General features: G+C 43.6%; 1 protein-coding gene across 1 annotated transcript in view; it reads right to left on the reverse strand.

The window, feature by feature from the left end:
* The window catches only part of LOC119850702 (zinc finger protein 850-like), a 32,257-nt gene that overhangs the window by 15,061 nt on the left and 5,127 nt on the right, over window positions 1-12,069 (reverse strand). The window contains exons 2-7 of the mRNA XM_038389125.2: window positions 9,845-10,225; window positions 6,749-6,875; window positions 5,483-5,596; window positions 5,290-5,349; window positions 4,120-4,233; window positions 647-1,745 (exon numbers count right to left, since the gene is read on the reverse strand). Of these exons, the coding sequence (XP_038245053.1) occupies window positions 647-1,745; window positions 4,120-4,233; window positions 5,290-5,349; window positions 5,483-5,596; window positions 6,749-6,875; window positions 9,845-10,225 (1,895 nt within the window). The remainder of the gene's footprint in view (window positions 1-646; window positions 1,746-4,119; window positions 4,234-5,289; window positions 5,350-5,482; window positions 5,597-6,748; window positions 6,876-9,844; window positions 10,226-12,069) is intronic.

Raw genomic sequence — 12,069 nt, forward strand, 5'->3', positions numbered from 1 at the left:
TCTGCAGCATTTTTTTTTTTAAATTAGCGAATTCTCAGAAGGGACCACTCAAGTTTTCCAAGACATGGTTCATGTTGATGAGGTTCTTTTGGAAAGTGTTTAATCTGTAAAAAGTTGCAGGATCCTAATGGTATTGTTTTTAAAAACAAGTGGATTATTATTATTATTATTTAAAAAGTTCTCACCTGGATCACATCTAACCTCATGTTCCTCTTTTCCCTAAAATAAAGTCCAGGAACTAAAGAAAAGCATTGACTGCTCAAAATAAAGATTCAATAAAGTTTTATACAGTGTGTGTGTGTTTGTGTGTATAACAGATTGACACACAGAGCAAGGTACACTTTAACTGAAAAGATCTTCAAACAGGAGTTGGACTAACACTAAAGTAAAAATCATCTCAATAATGAGTTTGACAGATAAAAAGCCAAGGTTTATGCCCTCCCTTCCCCTTTGTAGAGTTCACGTGAGCACACTGAGCATCCTTTCTTCTCAAGGGCTCATGGATTTAGAAGCTCATGAGTGTGCTCCTCTAAGAGAGGGAAGTTTGAATATCTGCTTTTACTTACCTTTATAATGCGATAACATCCTCTTCCAATTTGCTGGAGCTGATGTACTTTTATTAGGCAACTATTTACAATCATGCTACCATGTATTTTCTATTTTAACATCAAGGAGCCCAGTTTCTATTTCCTGCAAAAGGCCCTGGGAAATTTCTGGCTGCCTCTGCTCTGCACTATGAATTCTCAGGTGATCTTTGAGCGACTGTTTATACCTAAAGCTTTTGCCACACTCGGCGCACTGGTAGGGCCGCTCCCCCGTGTGGATCCGCTGATGTTTCAGAAGATGATGCTTCCGAATGAAGCTCTTCCCGCACACCGTACATTGGTAGGGTCTCTCTCCCGTGTGCAGTCGCTGGTGGTTCAGAAGATGCTCCTTCCGCATGAAGCCTTTCCCACAGTCTGTGCATTTATAGGGCCGCTCTCCCGTGTGAATCATCTGATGCCTGATGAGTCCTGAGTGACAATTGAAGTTTAAGCCACATTCAGTGCATTCATGAGGCCTTTCCTTGTCGTGGTTTCTCTGGTGAATTATAAGGCTTATCTTCAGACTGAAGCTCTTCCCGCACTCGGCACAGGTGTGCGGCCTCTCACCTGTGTGGATTCGACAGTGGTTTGTTAATTTGGATTGCTCGGTGAAGCCCTTCCCGCACTCTGTGCACATGTAGGGCCGCTCTCCCGTGTGGACTCTGTAGTGGTAGGTGAGCCTGGACTGGTGGATGAAGCTCTTCCCGCACTGTGAACACACATAAAGCCTCTCACCTGTGTGGAGCCGGAAGTGGTTGTTCAGATTGGATTGCTGGGCAAACTTTTTCCCGCACTCGGAGCAGGAATAGGGTTTCTCAGCTGTGTGGGTTCTCTGATGTGATATGAAGATGTCTTTCCGGCTGAAGCACCTCCCACACTCACTGCACAAATATGGTCTTTCTCCCAGTTGGCCTCCCTGTTGGGTGGCGACGTTTGGAAACTGACCAAACTCTGTTTCACCTTGAGTGGATTCTCTCAGACTGTGCGCTATAGAGGTTGTGTTTGAGATGAGCTGCATGTTTGAACTGGGCTGATTTTCGCAGCTGGCTACTTGGAAAACACATACTTCTGATCTTCCTGGTAAGGTCACAGGCAGCTCCTGGTTCACAGAACCTCTCTCTTGAGGACGATCCTCATGTTTGACCAAGAGCCTATCATCTGCTGGGGGGGGGGGAGGGGGAAGAGGAAGGAGGAAATAATCCTTACGTTACTTATGCATCAATTTGAAAGGTTAAGATTTGGAGGTTTCCGATTCATAATGGAATTCCATGAAGTTGGATTTCTCTTCTCCATGTACTACAAAAATGCTCGGAATGGTCTGTTGAGACAGTGCCAGGTAAGAAAGACTTCACTCTCAGTCTGTAGGTACTAGAACAGGGGAGGGCAAACTACAGCCCGTCAGGGCTTTCAATCCGGCCTGCAAGACTGCCAGCCCCGTGGTGCAGCAGGGCTAAGGCAGGCTCCCTTCCTGCCCTAGCCCCACGCCACTCCCAGAAGTGGCCGGCACCATGTCCCTGCGGCCCTTGGGGGAGCAGAGGGCTACGTGCGCTGCCCTCGTTTGCAAGCACAGCCCCTCGCAGCTCCCACTGGCCGGGAACAGGGAACCATGGCCAATGGGAGTTTCAAGGGTGGTACCCACAGGCGAGGGAAGCGCAAGGCAGAGCCGCCTGCCCCACTCCACCCCCAGGAGTCACTGTCGGACATGCTGGCTGCTTCTGGGAGCGGTGCGGAGCCAGGGCAGGCAGGGAGCCTGCCTTAGCCCCACTGCACACCACTGCCACCCCAGAGCTGCTCGAGGTAAGTGGCACTGGACTGGAGCCTGTACTCCAAACCCCTCCTGCACCCCAACCCCTTACCCTGAGCCCCCTCCTGCACACCACACCCCCTCCCACACCCTGCATTCCCTCCTGCACAACCCCCTGCCCTGAGCCTCCTGCTGCACCCCAACCCCCTACCCTGAGCCCTCTCCTGTACCCCGTACCCCTTCTACACTCCAACCCCTTGCCCTAAGCCCCTTCCTGCACACCACACCCGTCCCATACCCAAACCCCCTGCCTTACATTCATGGCCCTGCATACAATTTCCCCACCCAGATGTGGCCCTCAGGCCAAAAAGTTTGCCCACCCTGTACTAGGAAGTTACCCATATCCAGCTATTTACAGAGAGTTCTCCATTGGACTAGCTCCTCACCCCAAACTGGCCTCTAGATTGACTAGTCAAAAATGAAGCTCTAAGAATCATCATTTTTCACCAAAATTACAACACAGCTGGCCCTAAACCTTATTTATTGCATGATCATACAACGGGTGTGGGACAGAAGCTGAGTGAAAATCTTCCCCTTTTTTTCTAGTGCATTACACCAAGAAGAAATTTTGAGCTGAGTTATTTTGTGATGAGTTTCACTTCTAAGAAAAGTCTAAATCCAAAGCTTTGGAACTAAGAAGCTGCAATACATGCGTCTAGATCTGCATTCAGTCACACCAAGATAAAAGGGGACTCTCTCTCTGATTTCCTAGTGCTTTTCAACATACAAGATCATTCCCTATGATGTTTCCAAAGATAAATTGAGGACTTCTACCTAGAAATCAGAGTCACAGAAGAGCCTTGTGCTGTATGAAACCAGCCTTCTATGTACACGTGATTAGTGTTTTAAGCCCCCATCTTGAAAGATGTTCTGCACAGATGGAGGACTGTACAGAGCTCAGGGCAGGATCAGGGTTTATCTGTTTACAGAAAGTTTTATATATAGGAATAAAAACTGGTATGGAGTGGGGTGAAGCTTTCACTGTTATGGAGAGAGGAAAAACAACATTCCTAACTGTGTAAGAATTAAGGGACTTAGAAGTGCTGTCAAAAAATCGTTTAAGTATTAATATTCATTTTATCTGGCCAAATGGTATAAGGTGATATTTACTGTGTGGGGCATGGATAAATACTTAATGAGCAACTACTGGTTCTTTTATCAATAAAACACCTTTAAAATTTAAAAAAAAAATAAAAACTGAATGTTACAGGGCCCTCAATCCCAACACTGGAGGAAATCAGTCATATTGCAGTCTGCCTCCTTCTGGTTCTCTACACCATACTCTGCCTTCTGGGCCATTTTTAACAACAAAGAAACTGAAGACCAAGTCCAGTTCTGTGGAGATCAGTCACAAGAGATGGGCACTCTTTCCAGGAGGAGAGGAAAAGTTATTCATATCCCCACTCTCTCTACACTTGGGCAACTAGGGTTTCTAGCCCACACAGCTGCTGAAAACTTTCCTCTCGAGTGGATTCTCCATCCGCACCCCACAGGAAATCTAAAAGCTGCCCCTTCACCTCCGACTCATTAGCAAAGCCCTGCCTCTGTCTTTCCATTAGAGCTGCATCCATGGGGAATGTCCTCCCTCCAGGATGACACTCTAAACCCAAAATGTACAGAGAGATGGCTCTGCCTGGGCCTCCCAACAAATCCAGGGGACCAGCCACCTCAGGAAAGTAACTCTCAGGCAATTAACTCACTGTTCCTCAGTTATTTCACTCCTGTACTCACTGGTGCAGGTACTTCTATGCGTTTCTTGTTCCTTAGCATTCTCTTGAGCCCGTATGCTCTGCTCCTCTTCTTGTTTAATCCATGAGATAATGTCCGTGGTAGAAATGGGAGATTCTGTTCAGAGAAAAGAGGGTGACATCACAGTTTATGTATAATCCATGGAACATCTTATTCAGCATTTGAGAGCTGATCTGAAACCAACACAATGGATCAAGTATCCAGTTGGAGCAAACTGGCACGACTCCACTGAGAGTTGCATTAGCATATACCAGTGGTGAATTTGACTATTTCTTTGCTGGAAGAGATGCACGGTCTGACAGTGTGCACACGTTAAAATGGAAATTAAAAAATATGGGGTGAATATATCAGATGATCAGAATACTCTGAAGAGCCAGAACAAGGAGAGATTGGTGCAAGAGCAGGATAATAAGAACCTGCTCACAGGAATTTAAGCTGTGACTACATGAACAGGATTCTCAACATTAACTGCAATCAGTGCCCCTCTGCCATGTACATTGGCCAAACTGGACAGTCTCTACATAAAAGAATGAATGGACACAAATCAGACATCAAGAATTATAACATTCAAAAACCAGTTGGAGAACACTTCAATCTCTCTGGTCACTCGATCACAGACCTAAGAGTGGCTATACTTCAACAAAAAAGCTTCAAAAACAGACTCCAAGGAGAGACTGCTGAATTGGAATTAATTTGCAAACTGGATACAATTAACTTAGGCTTGAATAGAGACTGGGAATGGATGAGTCATTACACAAAGTAAAACTATTTCCCCATGGTATTTCTCCCTCCCACCCCACCCCCCACTGTTCCTCCGATATTCTTGTTAACTGCTGGAATTAGCCTACCTTGCTTGTCACCATGAAAGGTTTTCCTCCTTCCCCCCCCTGCTGTTGGTGATGGCTTATCTTAAGTGATCACTCTCCTTACAGTGTGTATGATAAACCCATTGTTTCATGTTCTCTGTGTGTGTGTATATAAATCTCTCCTCTGTTTTTTCCACCAAATGCATCCGATGAAGTGAGCTGTAGCTCACGAAAGCTTATGCTCTAATAAATTTGTTAGTCTCTAAGGTGCCACAAGTCCTCCTTTTCTTTTTGCGAATACAGACTAACACGGCTGCTACTCTGAAAAGTGGATTTTATGTATTACCTGTGCTGGGACCGGCAGAGACAGAAGTAACTTGGGCAGGTGAAAAGTCATGAATGACATCTGCAATGAGGATAAGAAAATGATCAATTAAAACATATCAAGCTCATGTGGTTTTTCCTCATATATTTCTATTCTTTGGTGGAATTCTCTACTTTTAACTGCACTCACTTTTCCATTTCAGTCTATTACTCACCTGTGCTAGATTCTGTAGGGATCTCTCTCACTTCCAAGTCCTGCAGCTCCCCAGCACAGAGCTCTTCCCCTTGTTCAATCCGCGATAAAATATCAGGCTTGGAAATTGCATGGTCTGTTCAGAGGAAAGAGGTATTGAGGATATAGTAAGTACTGATTTTAGTTTTAAAGGGGTTCTCCTGGTTTTAAGCCAACCTCCTTGCCTCTCTGGAAGAGACAGGTAATCTACACAGATGTAAGAAATGGTGAACGAAGATCATGCAGAAGAGCAAATGTCTGCTGGAAAATGGGAGCTCCTTACAGGATATGGGGGGTTCCCTCACACAACCCCAAAGTGCAGACTGATGGGCTTTACTGTGCTGCTGGAGAATAAAGGCAACCTATAGGATATAAAGGAAGTGAAAGGTCTCTAAATGTGTTGGACACTTCTCCAAAGCTCATCATCAGCATATCTTGAGAGAAAAAGCTGTCACCATTCATGAGCAGCTGTCAATCCACACAGCAAGATATGCAGACATGTCAAGAATACCGTGAGGGTGGCAGTATCAAAGGTATCTGACAGATCTAAAAGAATCAGACTAGACACTTGGATCTTCATTCCTTTTCAGGAAGAGATCACTGACTAAGGAGCCAGTCTAAAACAAAGGTGCCTGTGCTCAGATTTCCTTTGCTCCTCCAGACACTGCCAGAGTTGTCTTGCTATAATCCTCATCATAGAAAGGGGGATTCAAGACAAGTCAATAATCAGAAAGACAGTCTGTACCAAGGGACAGTTTCCAGAGCAAGGACCTAGTAATCACTTCTTCAAAACTTGCTGGCACTCTCAGGTTTCCACAAATTAACAGCACCTCAGTCCTCCCCAATATCAGGTGGCTCAGGGTTCTTGTGTGAACCTTTTGCAGAGCCCTAATTTTAAAAATGTGTGTTTCTAGTATAACATGGGCAGAAGCCTTGAGACAGCCATTAATGCAAAAGATTTTGCAACACCTTCACACAATGAATAGGTCAGGTTTCTGGACATGGCCTGAGCTTACACCAACACAATTAACTCAGTACCAGAAAACTCAGAAGGTGGAGAGATCAGGAACCCTGTTAGTTTTTTGAAATCTCTCGAAATTGGGAAGATTTGTGGAGCTGGTCTATCACACAGAGTCTGAGATAGGTGCTGATCCTCCAGAAATCAGAAGAAGTTGAGAACAGCCTTGGGATAGAAGAAATTCATCAAGTCAGATTGCAAAGCCTCCAATAAGTGTAAACTGCTCTTTACCTAGTGAGATCAAAGACTCATAGTTGCCCTTCATCACATTCTTGTAAAGCTCTTTCTGCCACTCTTCCAAATTCTCCCACTTCTCCCGGGGAATTTGGATTGAGACATCATCAAACGCCATTGGGACCTGAAATCACAAGTGTCACACACTCAGCACCTTCTGCTGCTATCGCCTCCTGACACCAGCTATCCTTTCACCTTGTATAACAGAAAAATGGGTTGGAAATTGCAGAAATTTAGCTTTGGGATGACTGCCCATGGGTCAGTATATAAGCAGGTGGGTCTCCGTCCCATGTCCAGTCAACAGGTGTCTACTCCAGAATAAACATCATGAAAACTGGCACCAAATGATGGCCTTGCTAGAAGTCTCTGCATTGAAACTGGAATGGGCTTAGAAAGTGAACTATTTGCTCACCCTTAGAGGTGGTCTCTCCAGATCAGGTATAGTATGAGTGACAATGGCACTGAGTTGGGAGGCAGTGGGAGTGGATTAGTCATGTTTATATGGAAAACATTTTAAATAGTATTCCCACAGAAACTTTAAAGTTGATTTGACATTTAAAAAAAATAGACAAAGCATTTTAGAAGTCAGGAGCATGTAGTTATGGCCTTTGATTTCAAGAGGATCTGTATACATTTAGTGACTGTTAAAGGTATTATTTAAAAATGCCTTTCACTTCTGCTTGCTAACCAGCCCCCTAGTGCTGACATCGCTACACGTCAAAAATCTACTTTGCTTTATCCAGTACTGAAGAACACTGCATGCACTATACAAACATTTGTCTTGAGTATTTATACCACACATCACCCTGGAATCCAAGCCCCTCTCAGTAAGATTACTTCACTATGCATCTAATCTAATGGCCCAAAAACCCTTTACAGAACACATATTACTTGTAACTAGGCTATTTAACATGGATCACTCAATTTCTGAAGTGCTGGAGAGGCTATGGACCAAGAGGTGACTAACTGCACATGGTAATTTTGCCCTATTTTTAATAATATGTTCTAGAATCAAGTATTATTCCATTGTTCTCAGATACTGTACTGGAACAACGGTACAGCTCAAACACTATTCTTGTTCGGAGTTTGTGGAAAGACAACTGGTAAAAGCTGTAGACTGGAAGCTATCCCAAACATAGTGGTTTTTCACAGTATGGGACTTTGGGCCAGATCCTGCTTTCACTTGCAGCAGAATCTGGAGTAGTCAGTGAAGTCAATGGAGTCATTCCAGTTTTACAACAGAAACTGGTCCATCAGCTCTCCCTGTAGAAAGTGACATGCCTCTGAAGAGAGCAATAAGACCATTATCTTTTATAAACAATGTAGAAAACTATAATTTATAATAAAAGTAAAATATATAATTTATATAAAAACAGATTTAAAATAAATATTTAAATGGGGAGGAAATCTATTCAAACAGATGAATGCCTGGCTATGGATCATAATGACTAACAGTACATTGTATTCATTGTCATCTGTCCTTTGCTTGGTTAATATACCTATGTCCGCAAAATATATTTTTTTTTTCAACTTAATAGAAATTGTTTAGATGGTCCTGATTCAGAAAGTCAGATCTATAGATTATATTTCTTAAAGTTTGGGAGACTTCCAGTAAGAGGTTATGGTTTACTTCTCTTAAAAATTTTAAAAAATAAAAATCTAAGTTTTAAGCCATGCACTTATCCTGGAAAACAGCATTACTCAGCTGGTTGAAGGTACGTTGAAAAATGCACCTAAAATTTGCAAGCATCCAATATCCCACCCAAAAAGCTTTGTTAAAAGAAGGTTTCAGAGTAGCAGCCGTGTTAGTCTGTATTCGCAAAAAGAAAAGGAGTACTTGTGGCACCTTAGAGACTAACAAATTTATTAGAGCATAAGCTTTCGTGAGCTACAGCTCACTTCATCGGATGCATTTGGTGGAAAATGCATCCGATGAAGTGAGCTGTAGCTCACGAAAGCTTATGCTCTAATAAATTTGTTAGTCTCTAAGGTGCCACAAGTACTCCTTTTCTTTTTGTTAAAAGAAGGTTATGTTTGCAGGTGTAGCCTCTGAAATGAAAGAGAGCTTTGAAGCAACCAGCTCTTTGGGCAGCTAGGCAGCACCATCTTCTACCAGAGCCATAAAATGCTCTCATAGCAGTAGGGGCAGCATGCCTTTAATGGCCAGCAGCTGGTCACTAGTCCCACATGGAGGGCACAGGAGCAACTGGTGAGATGAGGAAGGCGGAGGGGGCAAAGTCTTCCCCTTTCTGCACACACGGTGGCAGGTCAAATAAAATGATCTGACAGGTTTCATGTGCCCCCCGCCCGGGCTGCCAGTTGCCTATCCCTTATTACGGTCCAGTGGTCAGGGCCCCCCAAAACAGAGACCCTGTGCGAGTATGCATTGGTTAATTTGGGCCTGGCTATCCACCAACAGTTTTCAAACAGGCTGTTAAGATGGAGTTTTTCTTTGTGCAAATCTATCCTGAATGCTAATTACTGGGGGCGGGGGCATGTCGCATTAACAAAGGTGAACCCAAAGGGGGTCACGGCCTGATAAAGTCTGGGATAAACATCGCACTAGATAGTGCCCAACTTTATTATGTGAGGCAGGGGTCTAGGGTCCCATGGAAAACAGCATGTAATCATGCCCACATAGGGACTGTACTGTAACGCATATGGATAAAGAAGCAGAGTTAAGTTTAGGGGAGCAACGGATTTTGGCATTTCCAGACTTAAGTGTTTCACTTTGGAAGCATAATATTATTTTAACATAGGGATTTTTATATGAAATTTCTTGGTCTTTTTTTTTTTTTATAAAAGAGATTTCTCTCTTTTATTTATATTGAACTGTTCGCTAGACTGCACCTGAATGCTCACATGATGCATGATACACTGGAGTAGGGCAGTGCAACATGGATATACATTTCATAATTGCTTTCACATATCTTGTGGATCAAGAATTTGCTTTATAAGCAACACAGCTAGCAGCCAGTCAGACTGCTCCTTCCAGCCAACCTATTTTACAATGGTGATTTATAGGGACATAAAAACTTCTCCGATACAGTATATATTAGTTTTATACAAAAGTACTAGATGGGTTACTGTTACCTTTGGGTCTTCTTTACTAGCAGGGGGAATTCTTAGGATCCAGAAGTTCCTATTTTTCAGCAGGTTCTCCATGTTCTCCAGTCTTCTCTGCAGCAGCCCATACTCCTGGATCAGAGTTCCCAGCACAGCCCACTTACTTTCCAATTGGTTACCAAACTCTACCACTGTTTTCTCACAGTCCACAAATTTCTTCTCAGCTGTCCCTGATCTCCGCTCCAAATTCAGCAATCGCATAGCATGAGATTCCACTTTCCTCTCCACCGCTTGAACAGCAGCTACCACAGTCCACAAGGAAATAGCCGCAGTCTGCAGTTGGGTTTCTTTCACAAAACTTACGTCTGGGATAAGGGGAGCTTGTACCTCTGTGTCCCATTCTGATGCCTGTTTGCAAGGACAAAAATTAAAGAGAGCTGGGTTTATGTTCCCAACTAGCAAAATAAGCTACAAAGAGAAACAACAAAGAAGTAGATCATGTGCTACAGGCTGCTCAAACCTTGCGATTAGATCTTTGTTTTTAACAGGGTCAAATTTAGAGTTGTGCAAAACAGTCCCAACAAAACCAATATATGATCTAGTGGACTGGTAGTCAGGAGACCTGGGTTCTATTCCCACCTCTGCCACTGATCTGTGTTGTAACACGTGATATGTAATTTCACCTCTCTGTGCCTGCTTCTCGTCTACATGGTTAGCTCTTCGGCGCAACGACTGTCTTTTACTATGGGTTTGTATAGGCTGAGCACATTGAAGCTCTGATCTTGGTTGGGGCCTTCGGGCATTATTGTAATACAAAGCAAACATCACCACACCAACCCATCTGTGCTGGGATTATTACGAAGTGAAAACTCAGATGATATGCACCACTAAGGTTCATAAGCCTTGCTAACACACCTGGGACAGTTTGCAACAGAGCCAAGCAAAACTCTGGTTACTACTGAGATTTGATTTGAGGCTTTGGGTCTGTTTGACACTCAAAACGAGATTTAGAGGAGTAGCCAAATTAGTCTGTATCCACAAAAACAAAAAGGAGCCTGGTGGCAGCTTAAACACTAACAGATTTATTTGGGCATACGTTTTCGTGGGTAAAAAATCCACTTCAGATGAATAGAGTGAAAATTACAGATACGGGCATAAATAATATATATTGGCACATGAAGAGAAGGGAGTTACCTTACAAGTGGAGAACCAAGGTTGACAGGGCCAATTCAATCAGGGTGGATGTGGTCCACTCCAAATAATTGATGGAGGTGTCAATATCAAGAGAGGGAGAGCAGGTACAGAGAAGGGCTACTAGGATGATCCGAGGAATGGAAAACTTGTCTTATGAAAGGAGACTCAAGGAGCTTAGCTTGTTTAGCCTAACTAAAAGAAGGTTGAGGGGAGATACAATTGCCCTCTATAAATATATCAGAGGGATAAATACAGGAGAGGGAGAGGAATTATTTAAGCTCAGCACCAATGTGGACACAAGAACAAATGGGTATAAACTGGCCACCAGGAAGTTTAGACTTGAAATTAGACAAAGGTTTCTAACCATCAGAGGAGTGAAGTTTTGGAATAGCCTTCCAAGGGAAGCAGTGGGGCAAAAGGTCTATCTGGGTTTTAAGATTCTACTTGATAAGTTTATGGAGGAGATGGTATGATGGGATAATGGGATTTTGGTAAGTAATTGATCTTTAAATATTCAGGGTAAATAGGCCTAATCCCCTGAGATGGGATATTAGATGGATGGGATCTGAGTTACCAGGAAAGAATTTTCTGTAGTATCTGGCTGGTGAATCTTGCCCATATGCTCAGGGTTTAGCCGATTGACATATTTGGGGTCAGGAAGGAATTTTCCTCCAGGGCAGATTGGAAGAGGCCCTGGAGGTTTTTCACCTTCCTCTGTAGCATGGGGCACGGGTCATTTGAGGGAGGATTCTCTGCTCCTTGAAGTCTTTAAACCACGATTTGAGGACTTCAATAGCTCAGCCATAGGTGAGGTTTCTCGTAGGAGTGGGTGGGTGAAATTCTGTGGCCTCCGTTGTGCAAGAGGTCAGACTAGATGATCAGAATGGTCCTTTCTGACCTTAGTATCCATGAATCTATGAAAATTGCTTTTGTAAGGAGCCAGCCACTCCCAGTCCCTGTTCAAGGCCAAATTGATGGTGTTAAGTTTGCAAATGGATTGTAGTTCTGCAGTTTCTCTTTGAAGTCTGTTTTTGAAGGTTTTTTGTTGAAGAATGGCT

Source organism: Dermochelys coriacea, chromosome 2 (genome assembly GCF_009764565.3).
Source record: "Dermochelys coriacea isolate rDerCor1 chromosome 2, rDerCor1.pri.v4, whole genome shotgun sequence".
In the NCBI taxonomy this organism is placed as follows: Eukaryota; Metazoa; Chordata; order Testudines; family Dermochelyidae; genus Dermochelys; species Dermochelys coriacea.